This window comes from Oppia nitens, unplaced genomic scaffold, assembly GCF_028296485.1.
Source record: "Oppia nitens isolate AA-2021 unplaced genomic scaffold, nextdenovo-longstitch-racon4-pilon3 scaffold3_pilon_pilon_pilon, whole genome shotgun sequence".
Lineage (NCBI taxonomy): Eukaryota > Metazoa > Arthropoda > Arachnida > Sarcoptiformes > Oppiidae > Oppia > Oppia nitens.
The window spans coordinates 4201458-4224682 of NW_026533221.1; the positions used below are offsets into that span (position 1 = coordinate 4201458).

At 26.3% G+C, this 23225-nt stretch overlaps 3 protein-coding genes across 3 annotated transcripts; all 3 read left to right on the forward strand.

The window, feature by feature from the left end:
* Positions 1-27: 27 nt before the first annotated feature.
* Positions 28-3062, forward strand: LOC128958727 (ubiquilin-1-like). Its single transcript, XM_054304643.1, has 8 exons — positions 28-337; positions 812-914; positions 1047-1096; positions 1160-1333; positions 1395-2027; positions 2097-2264; positions 2326-2390; positions 2452-3062. Exons 1-8 carry the CDS (start codon positions 182-184, stop codon positions 2759-2761), a joined length of 1659 nt encoding a protein of 552 aa, XP_054160618.1. The 5' UTR covers positions 28-181; the 3' UTR covers positions 2762-3062.
* Positions 3063-4599: 1537 nt separating this feature from the next.
* On the forward strand, positions 4600-11507 carry LOC128958726 (immunoglobulin superfamily containing leucine-rich repeat protein-like). Its single transcript, XM_054304642.1, has 12 exons — positions 4600-5307; positions 5996-6788; positions 6898-7018; positions 7101-7314; positions 7401-7469; positions 7927-8138; positions 8474-8516; positions 10039-10261; positions 10352-10556; positions 10633-10899; positions 10972-11175; positions 11239-11507. The coding sequence occupies exons 2-12, from the start codon at positions 6573-6575 to the stop codon at positions 11340-11342; spliced, it is 1878 nt and encodes a 625-aa protein (XP_054160617.1). The 5' UTR covers positions 4600-5307; positions 5996-6572; the 3' UTR covers positions 11343-11507.
* A 1841-nt stretch (positions 11508-13348) lies between these two features.
* Positions 13349-15382, forward strand: LOC128958734 (arrestin domain-containing protein 4-like). Its single transcript, XM_054304653.1, has 7 exons — positions 13349-13472; positions 13555-13683; positions 14227-14477; positions 14568-14750; positions 14842-14990; positions 15079-15115; positions 15203-15382. The coding sequence occupies exons 1-7, from the start codon at positions 13352-13354 to the stop codon at positions 15380-15382; spliced, it is 1050 nt and encodes a 349-aa protein (XP_054160628.1). The 5' UTR covers positions 13349-13351.
* The last annotated feature ends 7843 nt before the right edge of the window (positions 15383-23225 follow it).

The window sequence follows — 23225 nt, forward strand, 5'->3', positions numbered from 1 at the left end:
AGTATGTATTAATTTCAATTGAATTTCATTGCAATCGTGTATTGAATGAATGTATTGAATATATTGAATGTATTGTATTAATAGTGTTGAGTGTTGTGTTACTCGAGTGCCACACACTGTCTGACTGTCTGTTTGTATAATTAGTGTATTAGTTGTGACCAACAGTTAAGTGACGACTAAAATGGCTGAAGCCGTCGGTGAAGACGACAAGAAGCCCATCGATGACATCAATCAAGAAAATGATGAACAAAATGACTTAAAGAAGATCAACATATTTATAAAGACGGCCAAAGAAAAGGAGTCGTTTGAGATCAACGAAAATGAGTCCATAAAAAAGGTATTAATCAATGATCACCAATTGATTCACCAATAGTTATGACCATTTTGTGACCAATTGTGGTGATAGTTATGGTGAATGTGTGGTTATTGTGTGTTTGTAGAGCAGATAATTGTATGGTTTATATATATATATATATATATATCAAGTGATGACTATGTCATACATTGAATGACATATAATTTGATGACTTGTTATATGAATTTGTTATAAAAATTTCCTTCAATTGAATGCCAAATACAACACACTATATATACGACAAACTATTAAAGCATTTTAAAACACATTTTAATGACTTATCTATTAATGAAAACCACTATTTAATTAAATATTTGCATTTTTTCATACGTTTTTGTATATATTATGATATATATAATAACAAACATTAGAGTTATCTATTGATAATTAATTGTTTTTATTTGATTGATTGATTGATTAATACAAATATTTATCATTTGATTGATGTATTGATAGCTCAAAGAACTGGTTGCCCTCAGATTCAAGTCAGACATCGATAAGATATGTCTTATATTTGCCGGAAAGATATTGAAAGACAACGAGACACTGGACACACATAGTATGTGATAAATATTATTGAATTGATTTTAATTTTTGTTGATTTATCAATTAATATTACATTTAAAATTAATTAGCGAACAATTATTTATTTTATTGCATTTTAATGATTGATTTATCTATTTTTCAATAGAAATTAAAGATGGATTAACTGTCCATTTGGTCATCAGGTCTGGAAATCAGGTATTTATTTGATTTATTTTTATATCAATGTTTTTATTTATAAATAAAAATAATTGTTTAAAGACATCGACCTCTTCATCTCAACCGGCATCACAACAGACGACACAAAATGCTGATAATAGTTCATCAATGGGTGCAAATGCTTTTGGTTTGGGTCAACCATTTGGTGGTATACCTGGTTTAGGTAATCTTGGTTTAGGAAATTTTGAAGAAATGCAGCAAAGAATGCAAAGAGAGGTAATTAATTTATTTGTTTAATAATTGTCAATCAATTAGTAATTATTATATGATGTCATAGATGATGAACAACCCGGAAATGTTGCGTCAAATGATGGAAAATCCAATCGTACAGCAATTGATGTCGAATCCCGAATATGTTCGACAACTGCTGACAGCGAATCCACAAATGCAACAATTGATGGAAAGAAATCCAGAGATCAGTCATATGTTGAACAATCCGGATCTATTGAGACAAACCATGGAAATGGTTCGCAATCCGGCGGCGCTTCAAGAGTTGATGCGAACTCAAGACCGAGCGCTCAGTAATCTTGAAAGCATTCCCGGAGGTTATAACGCATTGAGACGTATGTATACTGAACTTCAAGAACCAATGCTTAACGCAGCACAAGAACAGTTCGGCAGTAATCCATTCGCTGCCCTCTCTTCTAATAATACCACCAATGACTCGACCAATGCAATTGATCCACAAAGAATTGAAAATAGAGATCCATTGCCTAACCCTTGGGCTCCGCGAACAACACAAACGCCCGCTTCAAATACAACGGCATCAAACACTACTACCAGTACAACACCCAATCTTTCGGCCGGTTTGTTACAACCAGGTATGCAGAGTCTAATGCAACAGATGGGCGATAATCCACAACTCATGCAGAATATGATGACTTCTCCTTACATGCAGAGTATGCTTCAGGTATTGAACTTTAAATTTTTACAAATAATTCATTTGTTTGTAACAAAATTATATTTTTGTTGAATAAAGATGTTATCAGCGAATCCAGATATGGCACAAAACATGATTGCCAACAATCCATTGCTTTCAACTAATCCTGAAATGGCTGAACAGATGAGACAAATGATGCCAACAATGTTGCAACAGATGCAGAGCCCAGAAATGCAGAACATTGTTACCAATCCACAGGCTCTTCAGGTATTGATTTATTTTACATATTATTACAATTACCGGTATTTAAAAAACAACTGTTTTATAGGCTATAATGCAGATACAACAGGGAATGGAGCAATTGCAACGGGTAGCACCTAATATATTTGGAATGTATGTTATAATTACGGTAATTGAATCATAAAATATTGACATTTCTTTTGGCTATTCAAAGGATTCCCAATCCAAATACGACACCAACACAACCGCCGGCGCCGACGGCCACCACTGATAGTAATACGACGACTACCAATAGGCCGGCCACAGCTGCTAATAACGCTGCAAATGCTGCGGCTCTCTCGCAACTCATGGCGAACATGTTTAGTGGTCAGAGTAATCCAAATCCTGAAGATAGATATAGACCACAGTTGGAACAGTTAGCGAATATGGGTTTTATGAATAGAGAGGCCAATCTTCAGGCACTTATAGCCACATTTGGTGACGTGAACGCAGCCGTTGAGCGACTCTTACAGACACAACAATAATTAAATGTCACTTTTCATATGTGTCTGTCTATTGTATCCTAAATTTCCTAATGAGAGGACATTTAATGACTGCACTTTTTATCCTTTGTTTATATTATATAATATTAATACGGAAAAAGTAAAATATATTATATGAGAGAAAAATATTTGTCAATAATTTAAACATTAAATTATGAGAAACTAATAGTGAAAATTATTTAATAATAAAATGAAATGTAATATTTAGTTAAATTGAATGAATGAATGATTGAGTGAATGATTGAATTAAATGTAAGCGTCAGACTAGCGATTGATTCCATTGTTTTTTATAAGTTATATAAATATTAACATAAATATGATTTATTGATTTATTTGCAACTTGGATGAAATAATTGCTTTTAAGTCAAATAAAAATTATCTTTATATAATATGATGATATTGTAATGTACATCAATCATTAAAATTAACACATTATATATAAGATTTAGTTTACTGTCAACTTATTGTCGGAAAATTAATTTTTTAAAATCATCAAATGTTTAAAAATGTCATTTTTTAGTTACAGCAATATTGAATGTTTTAGAAAATTATTATCATTTTGGATGTCTATTACAATTAACAGTAATTCATTAGAAAATTAAGTCTAAAATAAATTGAGATCACTTTATATTTTTTAGATCAATAGTGCAACTGATTGGACCTATTTGTGATAAAAGAGTCGCTAAAAATTAATTATTTTATTTCAGACTCCACTATATTAATAAATTTTCTAATTGTATTATATCGATGTTTAATACAAAAATGTTTGCTTAAACAAATAAAGTAAATAAAAGTGATATTCAATAACTAAACAAATATTTTGTTATTAATCACATTTGAAAACAAATGGTTAATATGAATACAGAATATTCTGTATTTACATTAAAACATTAGTCATTTGTTATTCATATTGTAATTTGAATAAACTGTTTGATTTAATTTATAAGTAGTGATAATTAGTTGATTATGATAATTGATTTTTAATGTTTTTATTCAATTGATGTTTTCGTATACGTGTTTATCAAAGTATTGAAAATAAATCATTCAAGACTTTACTCATTGTATGTCATCATATAAATGCCTTTATAATAATAATAATAATAATAACATAATGTTTAATATCAAATATGTGTCAAAAAGTATTGACTACTGTTTTGTATCAATCAATGTACTGTTGTTTGACTATTAGTATTAATATTAATAATATAATGAATATATTAATTGCTATGTATTTACTAATTACATAGCAATGCAATGAATGTACGATTGAATTGATATGAGATATAACAGGAAATTGTGAATCATTTAATAGGTTTAATATTTTCATCATTAAAAAAATAGTGTAATATTAAATCGCAATATAAATATGATAACTGTTTCAGTGCTAAAAAAATAATTATTTTATAAATATTTAAAATATAATCATAAATAATTTGATTAACTTAAGAATCTAACAAATTTATATTTTTAATTTAAACCCGTATACAGTATTTTGTCTCATTTATGATTATATTAAATATTTTTTTATTACTTTATTATACAGTAGTTTATTATCTTATATCATATACTGTATATTATCTATAAAATTAAACATTAATTAATTTAAACTAAAAATTAATGAAATTATAATTGTATTGAAAACATAAAGTGATGTAATTTGACAATAATTCATTTAATTTCAAATTATTATTTTTTAAATGAGCTTGATCAATTTTTGAAAAAATACATTTTGTGATTACACCAAATGTTACATAAAATTGTTGATCACTAATATTGATATCATATTTTCATATAAATACTGGTAAATACAGTATATGTAGTCTAATAACATGATGTTTACCCCATAACTACCGGTGCTTCAAATGGTGCGCAAAAAAACTGGTGAAAACACCTTAAGATTGACCACAAATGATGTAAAAATGCTTATATAATACATGGGTTTCAGGTATTTGAATGCAATTTCAATGATCATTGGTATGACTGACTGACTGACGCCAACTAACGAAAGCAATGCAAATATCGATTGGTTTACTGAAGGCTTCACTCACTCATAGGCTTAACGTTAACCTCAAGTCCGCAAACACTGACTGACTCTCTTTCAGAGCTGTTTATTAGAGATTCAACACAACAACACATACCGTATAACACATACCAGTGTTTGTGTTTGAGAGCCGAGACTTACCTTTAAAAAAGCAAAGCATTTGATACATACATACATAGAGTGAACGTTAGAGAGAGTGTCAAATGAAAGCCTAACTTATATGATATGATATACAGTATTGAAAAAACATTTCATATATAAAAAAGTGCAAAAAAAACTGGAGAACCAGTCCTTTAACTATTATTATAGCTTTTATACGGTTTTCAATGCTATTTGTTGAATGTCTGTGCACTACATCACTGGCTATTATGGTCTCCACTATTGATAAGCTATGTTATTATGGATGGCATACCTGTTGTGTTGCCATTAATGTCCAACTCTGCTAACTATTGACAGTCCAGTGGCAGCACAACATCAATAATATGTGGTATGTATTGATAATATATATATTATTTATTTATTTATTAATACCAGTGTTAATATCATTACTTTTTATGAACACTTTATTTTGTACATAACATAAGGCAATGAAATACATATTATTTGCCTGTTATCACACAACCAATGCAAACACAAACACACAATCAGTGCTTCAAAATAAAAATAAAACTATTAATTATTGTATTAATTTTTTTGAATGCATTTTCACGACTTATTAAACGATACAAACTATTCGTGTATTTCAATGCATGACTTTTGCCTCAAATTGTATTTCATTGTATGTTAAAAGTTAAACACAAAAAATAATATCTATTTTCTCACTCGTGTCTCAAAACTATTTGTTTTTTATAACTAAAATGTTTTTAATGTTGTTTTGACATTAATGTAAAAAATCCTCATTTCGTTAGTGTTTCAAATCAAACACAATATTTACAACACTTGAAGTTTTTTGCCAATATTTTTCAAATATTTATTTAACGTTTATATTTGACTGATATTTCTTTTACGCTATTTTTTACTAATTTGAAGCTCAGATTATTATTATTTTTTTGAAAATAATTTTTCATTTCAATTAACAATTTATTTTAATTATGCGACAGTCTGTGCATTTAAATTGAAAATTATTATTAATTTTTTTTTCGCTAACATCTCATAATGTGATCCTTTAATTTCAGATATATTTTTGTGAGCCATTAATCAAACAATTTTATGATTGAATTTAATGAACGGATGAATGAAAAACACCTAAAAAAGATGTGAAATATTTTTATTTATTATTATAAATCAAACAAAACTTTTGTTAAACCATTTGGTGTTATTATTAGTATTATTAATGAAAATAATTTTATTGACATTTTTGGTAGCAATAGATTTAAATCAAATTCACACTACTTTTAATAATTTGTTGAAAAGTGTTTTTTTTATTAAAAAATAGTAATTTGTTTTATGTGGTTATTATATAAACTTTATAAAAAGTTAATAGTTTTATAATTGATTTTTAAGTATTTATTAATAAACAACATTTAAAAGACCGTGAAATATAAAATATCAAATTAAATAATAATAATCAATTTTTTATTAAAATTGGTTTAATATACTTTAAGTTAATTTATAACTATTTTGACAACTACTACGAATCAATAAACAACAACAAAAAATGTTAATAATATGTTAAGTAATAATTATAATATTATAAAATGTCATAAATTATTAGTCCATTTTAATTAATGAAAAGTAGTATTAAAGCGCACAATGAATGTGACCATCAAATTGCCGGCCAATACCATAAATGGTCTAAAATTTAGCCATTTGTTGCATTTATTTGTGTTAATATCAGTTATAATTGTATCACTCGATGTCCGGTTGGTTTTGGCGACCAATTGTGTGGCCGATAAGTGTCAGTGTGTTTGGCGTACCGGCAAATATACGGCCGACTGTTCCCTCCGGAAGCTCACACTATTGCCTCAGGTTTTGAGCAAAAACTTTATTTATTTATTTTATCAATTGATTAGTGGTTTTAATTAGAAAAATAGAAATTAATTAAATTACTTATATTTGTGTAATCATTGAATAATAGGATAAAAACTCAGAGGAGATACAAATAATGAATTTGACCAGGAACAGTTTCTATGAACTCAAAACTAATGTATTTATTCAATCATATCTGAATAATCTACAAAAAATATATCTTCAACAAGGTTTCACTATTTTATATATATATTACTATTTGTTTAACTGTTATTATAATTTAGTTTTTTAATTGTTGTTATCAATGGACAGTTGGCTTAGAGAAAGTCGACGACAAAGCATTTAATGGACTCAAAAATGTGATTGAATTAGACTTAAGTGTGAATAGTCTTAAATACATTCCCTCCCAATCATTGTCATCGATGACCAAATTGCGGACATTAGATATGTCATCCAATTTGATACCATTCGTTAACAAACATTCATTTCATAACTTAACTGATTTGAAGACATTATCATTGGAAAGGTATTGTATTTTTGTGCTAAAATTAAAGTCTGAGCTTTCAATTGATTAATGATTGAAACTAAATGTGTGACTTTGATTATCAACAGAAATCGTATCACATTTATAGACGACATGGCATTTGATGGCCTCATAAACTTGTCATATCTTAAACTAAGGTAAAGATAAGTGATTTTTTGTCACATTTTTTGCTAGTTTTTCCTTAATTTAACGCTTAAGTCATTTATTATTTGATTTGATATATACAGTAGCACTCAATAATGAAATATATTATTTAAGACTTTTATTTTTATTCAATAATTTTCACGAATACTATAATGAAATGACTCCCAAACTCGACTATAGAGACATTAATAATAGATATTATTATGTGATTTATTATTATTACTGAAACCCACACTCAATCGCATATAAACATAACATTAAGGTGTGAGAGAAAACTTTAGATAAAATAAATTATGAATTTATATTATTATTATTATAATATATATTTATGAAGAAAATTAGTTTTGTGATAGACTATTGCCAAACATATATCTTATTAAACTAAAAATAATGTCATATATATTCTGCAATGAATGTCATATATTTATTTGTTGTGAACCAACTTTTTAGCCAAAATCAATTGACAACAATGCGGAGCCAAATACTGGATCCATTGACACAATTACATTCACTGACATTAAGTGATAACAAATGGCAATGCGATTGTACTTTAAGGTCTTTCCGTAAATATCTATTGTCCACTACAAGAATTACTGTGATAGATGAACCCAAATGCTATGATACCATACACAGCAACTATATCGACAAATGGAACCAATTGGGTGAGTACTGACAGTCACAGTCACAGTCACATACCAGACCCCCATACCAGACATCTCTCTCTCCATCATTACGTTTCCTTTAGCACTGTTATCTCAAGTGTTAATTATTATTATTTAGACATTAAATTTATGTAACACTCTTCACATCTCTTTCTCTCTCATTGTTTATTTATGTTTGTTATTGAGAGAGAGAGAGAGAGAGAGAGAGAGAGAGAGTAAACTATTTGAATAAATATTATCTTAACTTTTGATATACATTTCAAATAATAATAATTTGAAATATCATTTGAAAATTTGTATGACATTTGTTATATATTTATTTACATTATAAATAGGTTTGAGTTGGTTTCTATGCGCTCCTGTGATATCCAATTATAGGTATGTCTAATATCACTACTGATAATGTCATTTACTATTAAATCATTTATATGTTGATTATCAAAGTCCATGAAAATAATGTTAACTGAAACACATTAACTGTTAGATCATTTGATTCAATAATTACTCGCTATTTCCGTTGCCTTAACTTTTATTGTCTCTCATTTATTATACATATAATCATTAGGTTTGACTTTCGATAATAGGTGACTATTATTTATATATTGTATTAGATTGTAAATCATTAATAATAATTTAACCGCAAAATATAATAGCTTATTGTTTTTCCAAATAAAAGATATAATAGTATTCATATATTATATATTTTTAGTTGGATTTAGAGCTCTTACTATTTTGTTTGTAAATCACGACTTATATATTTGAATTGTAATGAAAAATTTTTTTTATTTTATGCACTTTTAGAGAGAAAGTCTAAAATTTAAAGAGATTTTACGGTTAATTACTTTAAAGAATAGTTTAAGATAAAAATTTTGACTAAAAAAGTAATAAAAGTATTAAATTTAATGATTTTAAAGTTTAGCCGTTTTAGGGAAAGTGAAAGAAATGTTAAGCCTATCGATAAAATATAAATCCTTTAACTGAAAGAAATTTGTGATTTAATTGATTTTTGAAAGATTAATATATTATTTGAGATGATTTTTATATATTAAATAATTATCAATATAATTAATTTTTTATTTATTGATGTAGAATATAAATATATCTTAAGATAGAAAATATTTAAAAATATATGTATTTATTTTATAGTGAATTCTAAGAATAATTAATTTATAAATAGAAATTTATTAAATGAGTTTTTAAATAACTAATAATATATGTATTGTCATATTATTGTTAGAAATTTGTATAATTTAAAATTTGTCCAAAATTAATAATACAAATTTTGACAAATGTTTCAATAAATCATTGTCTTAGAGTTCATTGACTTCCTATGATTAGACATAATTTTATTATAATAATATATACGATATTATTTTAACCATTTATGAATAAATAATACTTTTAACTGTATAAACATTTATAACTAATAACTATTTTCCATCCGAAGCGACAATTCATTGCTATTAAATAAATTTAATATTATATAAAATGATTAGTATTAATATACCGTATATACTGTATAATAGTCGATAGTAAAATATCTCAATACAGTGTGTATTAAATTTAGTCTTAATATACTAGTATTGGAAAATATTGAATCAATTTTGCAATTTCCTCGACTGACTCCACAATAAATGAGAAAACAATCGATTTCTAACATTATATGAAATGTCATCCTTTGAGGCATTTTATATATATATATATTCGTAGACAACATTTGAAATCAATATTTATAAACACAATATCTTAAAAGTCTGCTATTTTTGTAAAAAACTTATTGACTTTTTTTTTTAAAAAAATAAATCTTTTTTTTGTAACATATTTCATGTCTAAAACAGATTTTTCATATATTTAAATGTGAGAACTGACTAATTTATATTATTTATAACCATCTTTGAAGTGGTGTTAGTAGTAATGTTAACGTTAACGAGGGCTCAACACTGGAACTGGAGTGCGGTATTGTTTTGACAGATGATGACGACCAGCAACTATCCATCCAATGGTATTGGAATACCATTCCCATCACAAATAACAGCAAAGGCTGTGGTGAGGACTGTCAGATCAAATCAAACCAACAATTTCTCATAAATGAAAACCAAAGCGTTAAAGTCAACAATCAAAATGTAATGATAACAATATATTGCATTTTTTCTGATGATTTATGACTTCCCATATGACTAATTGATTTGAATGTTTTACCTATAAAACTATAGCTAAGAGTATCGCGACTGCAGCTCTCATCCGTCCAATCCTTCAATAGTGGCAAATATATATGTATTGCAGATAATAGGGCCGGAAAAGCGGAAAAACCATTTACGGTTAGCGTAACGGCTTTGGGATCAAGAAATGGTGTCACTGCTGCCGCCGCTGCTTCTGAATCTCATTTTGGCAATGAAAGCACTGATCCCAACAAACCTGGTTTGTTGTCATTAAATAAATTAAATGATTTATTATTATTATTATTGAGTATTAAATTTTATTTTTTGATGAAAAGTTTCAGAGATTGCAACGGATAACATAGTCGTCGGTCTAATACTTGGTATTCTCGTCGGTGTTATGTTTGTCTTAATATTGTTCGGAATATCTGTGATTTTGTTGTGTCGACGACGTCAACGGCGTTATCACAATTCAAACCAAGAAACCGATAATATCAGTGAAGGCACAGAATTGGAGAAATTGACACCAAATTCAAACAATTCAACTCTTCGTGTGAATCCTATTCAAAAGCCTCCGCGAATGGCTTTAAATAATTATAATTCAGGTCTGAAATCCAAAGATTATAATTATTGTAAAGAAAAACTAATGTATTTATTTTAAATGTATGAATAAATAGATTATCTGTCGGAAAAAGAGATGCCAGAAGTATGGCTTATGAAACATCACAATAACAACGGACACCACAACAACACCATAAACTCTCACAATCAGAGTTACGCCGAAAGTGATTACTCGACAACACTGTTAGTCAATGATAATCATTACGAACCAATTGATATGATTCAACCGTATGCCGAATCAGTCAGCACTGTCATCACTGGTAATTAGATAAATATTTTTTTTTGTATTTACAATTAATTAATTACAAATTTATTTAATACAGAACCTGATTTAATTAATCCGTCAGTCTATGTCCGGGACAGACCATTTCAAGAGACCGATTTGGATGATATAATTAGTATTAATTCACAGGGAACTGAAGTATAACAATACTACTACTACTGTATTATAGATATATTGAAGATTATATTCATTACAAGGGATGTCATGATTTGGACATCAATTTCACTCAGTAGTTGAATATTAACTTCAATACATATATTTCTATATTTATCAATACCTCTAAAGATGATGTAGTTTTTCATATATATATACCGTAATCATCAATTCATTGCATTTCATGTAATCCTTATTTATCATTAACATTATCAGTATTTTATATTTTTATATACTAAGCATTGAAGATGATTTTTAATTATAATTGCTATTAATATTTTTATTTAAGTAATTATAAGTCATATTTTGTATACAATAGTTACTATAAAAGTTACGGTTTCTTTAGTACTGTATATACAAATACGGTAAATACAAATAAGTCGTTTATTATAAAGACTTAGGTTTTTTGTTTGTTGAAACCAACCAACCATTTGTATATCAAAGTTATTATAAAATAACGCTTTAAAATCAAAGTAATTAGTTGTAAGCTTGATATAAAATTAATTATTTTTTATTATATTTATTGTAACACAAATATTGCCAATATTTATATGTTGTGTTAAACTATTGATATACTAATGTTATTAATTAGAGATAAAAATTGATATTGTTTGCCAAATAAAATGTTAAAACAAATATATAATTATATATGCGATATACATGTTTATTATATAATAGGTATGTATAGAATATATTCATTACAGTAAATAGTATAACGATTAAAAACTTGTTATTATTTATTTATAATAAAAATGATAAAACCGATGCCTTTTTCTTGTAGAATATTTTTAATTTATTATATTTTAATTACTATTTCTGTTAGCTATTGTGACAATATTTGTTATAAATAGAAAAATGTTGTAATTAAAAATAAAGTTGAATAATATAATGACATTGATTATTATTATAATGCAATAATTTGACAGAATTATTGTTTCTTATACATACCTGTCCTTTGAGTTGTCATTTAATTACAGGATTTACATCAACTAATCAGTGAAGAATGCATTTTCAATACAATGGATGGGAAAACAATTATTTTTTAAAAATTTGTTAAATTTTTTTTAGCATTGGATTCGTATTTTTTCCATAATAAAGAAATTGAATTGTAATTTAGTATTTGACAAAATGTGTATAAAAGTGGTTTTACAAGTTTTGCACACAATATTTTGTTGTACATAACTTTCATACCTGTGCTTAACATTTACTTTTTTTTGCCATAGCTTTTTAAGTTGGAATACATAATAACATAAATATTATTATTTTATTATTCATTTTCATATTTATGGCCGAGTATTGGCTCAAATTTGAGTGAAGCGTAACTTTTTTGGTGTTTTTGTTAACAATTTTAATAATTAAGACGATATCAAAGAGATCCAAATACATGATTAGTGTTGACTAATGGTATGAATTACCAAAAAAGTGTGTTAACTGCTATTATAAAACTGTTTTTAATAACAATAGTTTGGACGACACCTATAAATAGGGTGTATTTTTCGTATATAATTCATACGTCAAATAACCTCATTTTGGCCGTGAATTAGGCGAACAGTTAGTTAAAAGAAAGAGAGAGAAAAAAGTTATGGAGAGATAATACTGTATGTAATAACTTATGATTTTGAATGTATAAAGTGTTTGGTTTTGTGCAACAAATATAAGCCAATTATGGTATCAATGAGTAGGTGTTATAAGTGAAGAGCAGATGTGCTGAGGATTTGCCACAATCTTTGCCATAACTCTTACCACTCTTTTTATTATTATTTTGTTTTTGTCTCTTTCTTTTCTCTCAATCATCTCTTATGTCTTCAACGATAGTCACCTAATAATTGGTTTGCTTTGCAAGCATTTCGTGTGATTTTTAAAGACTTCGTGAACAACAAGAGTTCAAAAGTTTTCGTTTTTTGAAAGTTCATAAAACAGTTGTCCCGTCTTTTGTTGTTTTTATTTATTTGTTAATAAAATTTATACAATTATTATACAATTTTATTAACATCAATAAAATGGCAAAAAAACTGAAGAGATTTCAGATACTTTTGGACGACGAGTCGCTTATGTACTTTCCGGGAGCCTTCCTATCAGGAAAGGTATTACTTGAGATCGATGAGGACACTCCTGTCATAGGTTTGTTATTTTGGTTTATTAAATTAAATCTAAATCAGTAATTTATTTATATATATATTTGAAAATAAATCCAAACTATTAGGTCTATACTTTCATATTATTGGTGAAGGAGTGGTCCGTTTGACAACTAAAGGAAGAGTTGACTCATCCGATCGGGAAAACTATATTGATTTCCGAATGAGACTATTGGGTGATAGTTCAGCTAAAAGTGGTATGAAATCATTTATATCTTAATTTATATAATTATAAAATAAATTATATTATTATATAATTACATTAGACATAATATTAAATATCAAAAATATTCAATTTCGCAATTTATTTAAACTTATTTTAGTTTTTTTAAACTAATAATAATAATAATAATAATAATAAAAATATAACTTTTATAGATAAAAAATAATTATTTTGAAATAGATTTACAAAACAAATTTTATTTTAATTTCCTTTTTTTAAAAACAAAATCATTTTAAAAGTAATTTGTTTTTTATTGAAGGCTTTGTTGGGGAAGAGATAGAGTGGGTGTCGATATAATAACACTCTTTGCGATGATTTTTGATTTAAATTATTTTTATGCTTTTTATATTCACAAAAATATATTTATTTAAGTGGTTAACAATTTTTAATTACTTTATATTATATTATATTTTGTAAATTATATTAAAAAATGATGTTAAAAAACAAACAAACACAACACAAAATACTAATTAATTAAAAATACTAAAAATTACACTTTTTTGTATAAATATGACAGAAAGTGGAAGTATGTACAACGGATCAACAATTACGACCCGAGTACTAGTCCTATCTCCCGGTGTCCATACATTCCCATTCAAATTGGGTTTACCATTAGGACTTCCCTCGACTTTTTTGGGTAAACACGGGTGGGTTCAATATTTTTGTCGATCAGAGCTCCGTGAGCCCAATGGGTTGATCCATAAGAACCAACAGGTGTTTGTCATTATGAGTCCAATTGATCTCAATCTTGAGCCCGAAATTCTATCGGTAATTATTTATTTTAAAATTATATTTATTTTAATAAAACAAATAATATATACAGTATATATCATATTTCTATTTATATACTTTTAATAGCAACCGTTTCACGCGGAACTGGAAGAAAAAGTAGGAATGTCTTGTATGAGTACTGGAAAAGTGATGTGTAGAGTGAGACTGGATCGGGGCGGGTATGTGCCCGGAGAAAGCATATGTATCTATGCTATCATTGACAACGACAGCAATTGTGTGATAAAGAAAAGTCGCGCCGTTTTGACTGAAGTAAGCATTTGATACGCTCTCGTGATTTGTAGACAACAACACCTAATATGTTATAATACATACATTTTAATTGATTTAATTGATTGAACAGACAGTTCAATACACCGCCAAAAACAAGATTGTGTTCAACGAGACCCGTGAGTTGGCAGCCATTGAAAAGGGAAAAATTGCGGCCAACAGTGCGGAACAGTGGCGTAACGAACTCTTGTATATACCACCCATTCCTCCAACTAATTTGAGGTATGTTTATAATTAAACACACCTTTCCTATTAAATTGACTTAAATAGACAAAAACTAATGGACTATTAATTTAATTGCTATTTACAGGGGTTGCCATTTGATACAAATACAGTATGATATTTATGTGAGTGAATCATCAATTTATTTGTTAATTATTTCATTAATTATACGATTTATTTTTTAAAAATTAAATTTGTTTTATTACCATTAGTTTATAATACAACCAAAAGGTGCTCATAAGTCGATAAAACTTCAGTTACCGATAATGATGGCCACATATCCGATACGCAACAGTGACGGTACACTTAAGAGAAGGAAAGGCACGTACTATCCGTCCACTTTGCCGACCACTAGACCCTGGCTTTCAACGTCCGACGGAAAACTCAAATGAACTAAACTTTTTTTTATATAAATAAATTGTATAATTTTAAATAACAAAATGTATATTTTTGCTAAACTATTTTTGTTGTTTTTGTCTGTTTTATGTTTAAAAGTTTATATACAGTTATATATCATATTTGTGTTTGTTTGATAACCCAAACTAAAATATGTAAAATAAAATTAATTTAATTTTAATATTAATGTTGTTTTGTGATAATTAGGCAGTTTTTAATGCTGTTGAAAGCTTTCATAAATGTATACAATATTTTTTTTCATCAGTTTTTTATGTTTATTTGATTTTTTAACATAAATTTTTTTAGTATTGTCTGTTCATATTACTTGACATGAAAATTATTGTTTAGAAACAAATGTAAACGAAACCGAAAAAATATATTTTAATTTATTATAATTTTTTTTCACAAACTTCAGACATGAAGAAAAACTGTTGGATTTTAACATTGTTTGCACTCATATTTGTGATGACGACTAGGGTTGGGGCAAATCTAGTATTTTTTGTTAATAAATAATTGAATATTTCATTTAAAAAATCCATAGTATATGAGCCAACTGTTCCTTATTTTTTTGCAGCAAAAGAATTTATGTTAATATTATTACATATTAATCAAAAGATTATATATATATATTATAGTACTTCATATGATTTTTTAGTTTTATTTATAATAAATATTATAATATTTATCTCAAAAATAGTGTTCAATATTTATGATATAATTTATATTTAATGTTAAAAAATTTTTTTTATTACTTGACTTTAACAAAAAAAATTATTTTATGTATAATACAATTGTTAGAAACATAAAAAATTCAATATATGTATAAATATAATATTAAGTGAAGCGTAAACAGAGATATCAATGCAAACACTATTGCCTTTGATTTATAAATATATCGAAAATATGATAACAATATATATAGTAATTTAAATTTAAAAATAGCACTCAATAATAATGTAAATATCGATAACAGGTGATTATTTATGCAATAACTATAAAGTTATCAAAAGATTTGATTTATTTTAAGCTTATTTTTTCTCAAAAAACATATAAGTTATTTAATATATGACATAACAATAATCTCAATCACAATGTCTGGTATTTGTCTGATTCATGTCTCTCATAGACAAATGAATACTTAATATTAAAGAAAATAAAATCTAAAATTTTAAAGTTTTTATATTTTAAGTCTAATATTAAGTTAAGGTAAAGAAAATCATTTAGTTGTGAAGTGTTTTCATTTTGGGCACTAATTATACGGCCGTTTATGCGTCACATGTATTGAGAGAAGTCTTGAAAAACCAGTTTTTCTCTGAGGACTTAACTAATGGTTTCAATTATACCCTCAGCCATATTGGAGGTCTTCCGCATTAATAAACACTTTATTTTCAATAGTTATTTATTTATTTTAATCTTAAAGATTGGATTTTATTTATTAAATGGATTAAAGTATTATACAAATCAATACATTGTGTCAACACTGATGTAATGTGTGATCAAGTTTTGCAACTATTTTTGACAATTAGTTTTTGCAATTTTTTTGGACAAGTTTTCAAGCGGTGACCAAAATATGTCAATTAAAATACATTAATAATAATAACATCAGTTTTTTTTTACTAAATATTTATCAAAAATTGATATTTTTGTTGTTGTTGTTGTAATATTTGGTTTCTAATTACTTGAAAATTATTTAATAACTTATTTGATAAACTATTTGAATTTCATTAATTGCTGTTTGCATAAATTTTTCATGTGGTAAATATATTAATTACATTTATAAATTATATTTGAATTTTTGTTGATTAAAACTAAATAATGATTTCTTTATTAACAACTTCTAGGCATTTAAAGTCATTAGCAATCAAAACAACTGAAAATATATCCAAATAATGAGTACATTTAGAAAATTAATTGAAAAAACTTAATTTTGTTGTTTTTAGTTAAAGACATAATAATCAAAAAGGCAATAATGAGTTCGCCGCCCATCATATCTAACAATTTGTGTCAATCAAACAGTAATACCAATAATAACTACAATAATAATAATAATAATAACAATGAACTGGATATCGGAGTTGATATATCTGATGGTAATAAACAAGTAGTGGTTATTAAAGGCAAACAAAAAATTTCATCAAACGATACGTTAAGATTAAGATTCTTAAAGAGTACCAACTTTTCAAAGTTAAGGTATGACTTGATTTTGATTCAGCATTTCTTAACATAATATTAAATCAGTTGTTATCTCATTTTCAAAAACTTACTGTCAATTGTTTTATTATGTCCTAACAAGTAATACAGTATATAAAAATAGTTATGAAGAAAATTATACCCAATTTTATATAACTTTTTTTATAACATAAGTGGCGTGTAATTCAAGTAGGCGTTTGTTGCCATTTATACAGATATATAATTTTAATGTCAAAATATACATTAAACAATAAACTCGATTCAATTATTGTTATAATTTTTTGATTTAGTGTTAATTCTCGAGTATATATAAGTTTAAAAACAATTATTTTATGTCTTTTAATGCTTTCATTATTAAAGCAAAAAACTAAATGCCATTTGCTTTGAAATCTTGGCGACTCTTAAATAATAACTTTCCAAACGTTGTGTGTATTTTTAATAGTCTTTAATAATAAAAAAAAAAGTTTGTTGACATTAGCTTCCCGTTTGAAGAGATCACCGGAAACTCTAGATTTGGATGAAATGAAAGAAAAAGACATTAAAAATACTGTTAAAAGTGTTTTATGAAAATAAATTTTATTTATAATTTTTTTAGGTTAGAGTTTTTCGGTTTCTCTCAAGTAATTCACGCGAAAAAACAAAACAAAAATATATAAACTATAATATATTGTAAATAAAAAATGATTTCATATTAGTTTAGTTTGTTTTTTATAATAACATATCGTGAGTTTGTATTCATTCAATTATAACAGTTTTTAATTGATTATTAAGTTTGTTTCAATAATTTTTTGTGTATTTTAACAATTTATTGCATAAAAACAAATCATAACTAAAATTAGGACAAACAGATCACGATTTATGGCTACAATAAAAAAAATCAATAACTAATTTATGTAACATTTTGTTTCATAAACTTATTATTTATTTGAATTCCTTGAAATACATTATTTTTATTATTATTAATATTGATATTATGTGTGTATAATAGTGTAAATGTTTTGTTGCGAAAAAAATAATTGCTTTTATTTTAATTATTTTCAATAAGCAATTCAACATCAATTCAAATGGTTTATGAAGTGATAATTTCACACAAATTAAACCCAATTCTAAAAAATCATCGTTTCATTGATTGCTTTATATGTAAACTGTTTTTAATGAAATGTTAAAAAACAAATTTATTATTTGAATTGAAATTTATAATTAAATATAATGTATTTATTATTGGGTTTAATGTTTATTATTTTTTCATACACTATAAACCTTAAAGTAAATTATGTGAAAGTTTGTAACACATTATCTTTAATTAACCTGATTATCGCATATATAATCAAATTAAATGTGATAAAAGTTATATTAATAACTATTATATTAATAATAAAATTACTATCCCTTTAGCTATTGAAAGTATAACTTCAATTAGTTTTATTAAAAAATAAAATTATTAAATAATTTGAATTTCGTTTGTTTGTTATATACATTATTTCATTCAAAATTATTTTTTTGTGATATATTATATTTAAATAATTATTGTTATTATATAATGGTTATCAAACAATTTGTTACACAAAATTTAAAGGTGTGTTATATAATCTTACATTAATGTTAAATCAAACTGTTATTGTATATCAATTGCGTTAAAAATATTAGTTAACTCCATATCCAGGGGGTGTCGGTTATCATCAATACAACAATCCTATTGTAAATCAGTATCTAATCCTCGAAGCAATTGTCAGATTATGAGAGTATAAAAATTTGTCGTTAAGTTTGAATCCACTAATATTATAAACACCTGTAGGCCTATCCCATAGTTTATAAAAATGTTGTGATCCTAACCCCACACCCGACCACATACTGAGAGAGAAAAAATTTGATATAAAAGTCATGTTTTGATACATTAAAACCTTTAAACATTGTACTCGTTTTGCCACAAAATAAAATATTTTGTATTTATATTTTCATTGACGACTTCTTGAGAGATCTGATATAAGAAATGTTTGCAAACCTATCAAAAAATTTGTTTCTAAAATTAAAAAACAGTCACTCTTTGAGTGAGTAAAACATGTTTTTCTTGGGAAAAAAAATTTTGGTTCATTGAATAACTGATTTAATGTCAAGTATTAACACTACGTTTTTTAAACATTAATAAAATGATAGCCATTTTCACGTATACATTAAAATACATAAAGAAAAGTTAGTCTTAATTTAGTTTTTTTTCTTTCCAATGCAATAGTTTTTTATTATATTTATTACTTTATAAGACAAAATGTCATTGACTTTATTATTATCAAAACTTAGATTTTAATTTTATTATTTGTTATGCAAAAATATTTAAATAATTATTTTCCTATTAGTTTTACCTTAAGATCAAATGACAGACAATTGGCACAAGTATTTGTGACATTTGTTAAGATAATGATCGGTCCATTAATTTTAATATAAATAAGAATACATTGTTTATTATTATTATTATTATTATATTTTAAAAATTAAATTCTTGTATAATAGTGGTAATGAAAAAATAAAATAAAATACAGATATATAGATATAGCAAATCTAATAATTAAAGAAACGGTCATTTTGTTGTTGTTTTGGCCCTCAAGTTCGTGCTTTAAGTTTATATCAAATCAAGTGTAGAGAGAGAGAGAGAGAGAGAGAGAGAGAGAGAGAGAGAGAGAGAGAACTGGGGTATCAATTGGCGTTTTTTCCTGGGAGTCGTGATGTTTGCCATTTGTTATCACTAGTATTTATGACTCAAATGGTGAGGATATCAGACACCATTGCAAGGGATTATTGACAACAAGAGTAATATACTTTTAATGTATTGACTCATTTAGATATTTCATGCAATCATTTTTACATTAATCACAGCACACATACACAGTAATACTGTATATAAATTGTATTATTCGTTCATATAATGGCTATACCAGAGCCCAACTCACGAGTAAATAGTCATCTCAATAGACTATTTCAATTGAATAGTCTATCAATCTTTTTATTTTTAGTAGTCAACCATTTGGTCGGTCGTCTATCTGTCTAATGGTTTGAATATCTTTCTTAAAGTCTATTTAAATATTAAAGGATAAAAATATTTTACAATTTTAATAATTGATCTCTAATTCACTTTTACGTATATTATAAAACATTACAAACTTTAAAAGCATTTGTTATTTTGATTACCAAATGACTGATTGCTAATGAAATCTCTATAATAATAAAGCTTTTGTTAGTGTCTTAGACTCATTTAAATTGCAAATTAATATTCTTTTATATTAAATATCTTAAATATATAGTGTATATATTCAATTGGAAAGTTATCTATTCAGTTAAGTCTATTATTTTTATATTAATTAAATATATATATATATAATAATAATAATAATTATTATTATTATGCTAATTATTCATGTACTAAAATATACATCATTAAAGGTTTTGTAAAAATAAAATCTTTATTATGTGAATTAGTAGATTGTTTATAATGCAGTAAATAAATTAAAATACAAAAATATATATTTTAAATGAAGCATTAAAAAAAATTATGTAAACATCTGTAAAACATTTCCTAAACCTATCAGATCTAAAATATTTTTGTCAATTTTAATCAAAATATTCAAACCTAAAAAACTGTTGCCTTATAACTGCCAAATAATCATTGATTTTAGATAAAGTCAAATTACATGTATTAAAATGATAGTCAATTTATATACTATAAAATGAACTAAATTTCTGTTATATATTGTCGTGGGTTTTAATCAAAAACACATTTATATAAATTTATATATAACCTAATACTGACATTAAAATATATTATCGATTACTAAATAAATATATATATATATAAATACGTGTAGGACCTATATATTTTTGATACACATATTTAATGATTTTTTAAAAAATCATCTAATAATGAGAACACGCATTTGCTAAATATATTAATATATATATAACATAGAAATTAAAATTCAGTGAAAATTGAAAATTTAAAGTAATTTTTAAACACCTGTCAATAGATTGATGAAAAATTGCAATTTAAGGAGAAAAAGGCTTACCATAAAATATGGTGAAAATGAATATCAAAATTGATTTTTTCACCAAAATTTAGCGCAAATGAAACAACTTTTTTATCAACTAAATTCAATGATAACAAACCACATGAAAAAACAATTTTCAAAATTGTTGTTGTTTTGAATTAACAAATTTATAAAGTGTTTAAACTCATGTATTTATCGTTGAGGTTATCACTGATAAGAGAGAAACTGTTTGTTACTTAAAGAGAGAGAGAGAGAGAGAGATAGATCGGTGTTCAGTGTTTTATTGGCGACTCATTTGCCGACAATTTAGTTGTAAGGCCTCACCCATACAACCAAAAAATAACTCCGAGTTTGACAATACAGTAGAGGGTCTTAGAAATAGCCTGAAGGCGATGGGAGTGATCGCCGATGCGATGCTCTCATCCCTAATAACATTGTTGGTTAGCATTGGATAGTATTGAAGACTCGCTTGATATGGTTGTATCGATTCACTCATTATTTTATATATGTTATGCAAACTTTTTTATTATATATATATTTTGAAGAGACTTAAGGTTTTTTAGGAGGGATTTAAAGCCAACTCTACCTATTTAACCATTGAATGACAGACAGGCCATACTGTAGATCGTAAAGTGAGTGCTATAAGACATTGGAGAAGAGAAACATTGATGAGCTTAAAAATATAAGGTATGAGCTCTGCATTGAGGTAAAGGCACTTTTGTAGCTGAGCTCTGCCCTGAGGCTGATATTCAGTAATTGCTCGGCTTCTCATAACTATAACCGGCAATTATATGTATGAGATTGGAGCTGACTTTCAGACTACCAGTGATTCAGTGATTGTTATTATTGTTGAAACTGTTGAACAGTTTCCTTCCAAAACTGTGTGCTTTTCTCTCTATATATGTTTGTTATGTATTGTCTTTAAAAGACAACAATAATCATCTAAAATACACAAAACCATCAAAATGTCTACCAATTCCATCGACTTAGACAACAAACTACTGTTCCAACAAGCGATGGATCAGTGGTTTTGGCCAACTTCTCCATTGTTGGCAAAAACTAAAGATTATAGTGAGAGTCCAATTTGTGAGAAGAAGGTGACCACCAGTAAAACATCCACAACAACAGTGTCGACCACATCGTCAACACTTCATAGGCGACAGAAGAACTGGTGGAAAGTGTGTTGGATTTACAATAACGGACAGTTCATCTGTCATCAGTCGAAACAATCTAATCTCAAACAATTTCATCAACAGCTCCGACAGCTCTCTATGTGCTCCACAGCCAACACAACCAACAGTACTGTCTTTAATAGTACTGTTGACAGATGTATCAATAGGGATGAGTAAGTCATTGATTTCAAGTGACTCTTCATATGTATGAACATCAATGAGTTCACAACTAAATTACATAACAATATATATATATATATATATATATATATATATCTTTAGTATAAATTTGTATCTGTATTTCCCCAAAAAATTCATAACTCATTGAAGCGATTATTATTTGAACGCTTCTCTAGCAGTTAATGACTATTTTTTGAATGAAATACACGACAAACAAAAAAGTCGAGAAACTATTGCAGAGTTTTTTAAAGACTCGAATTGAG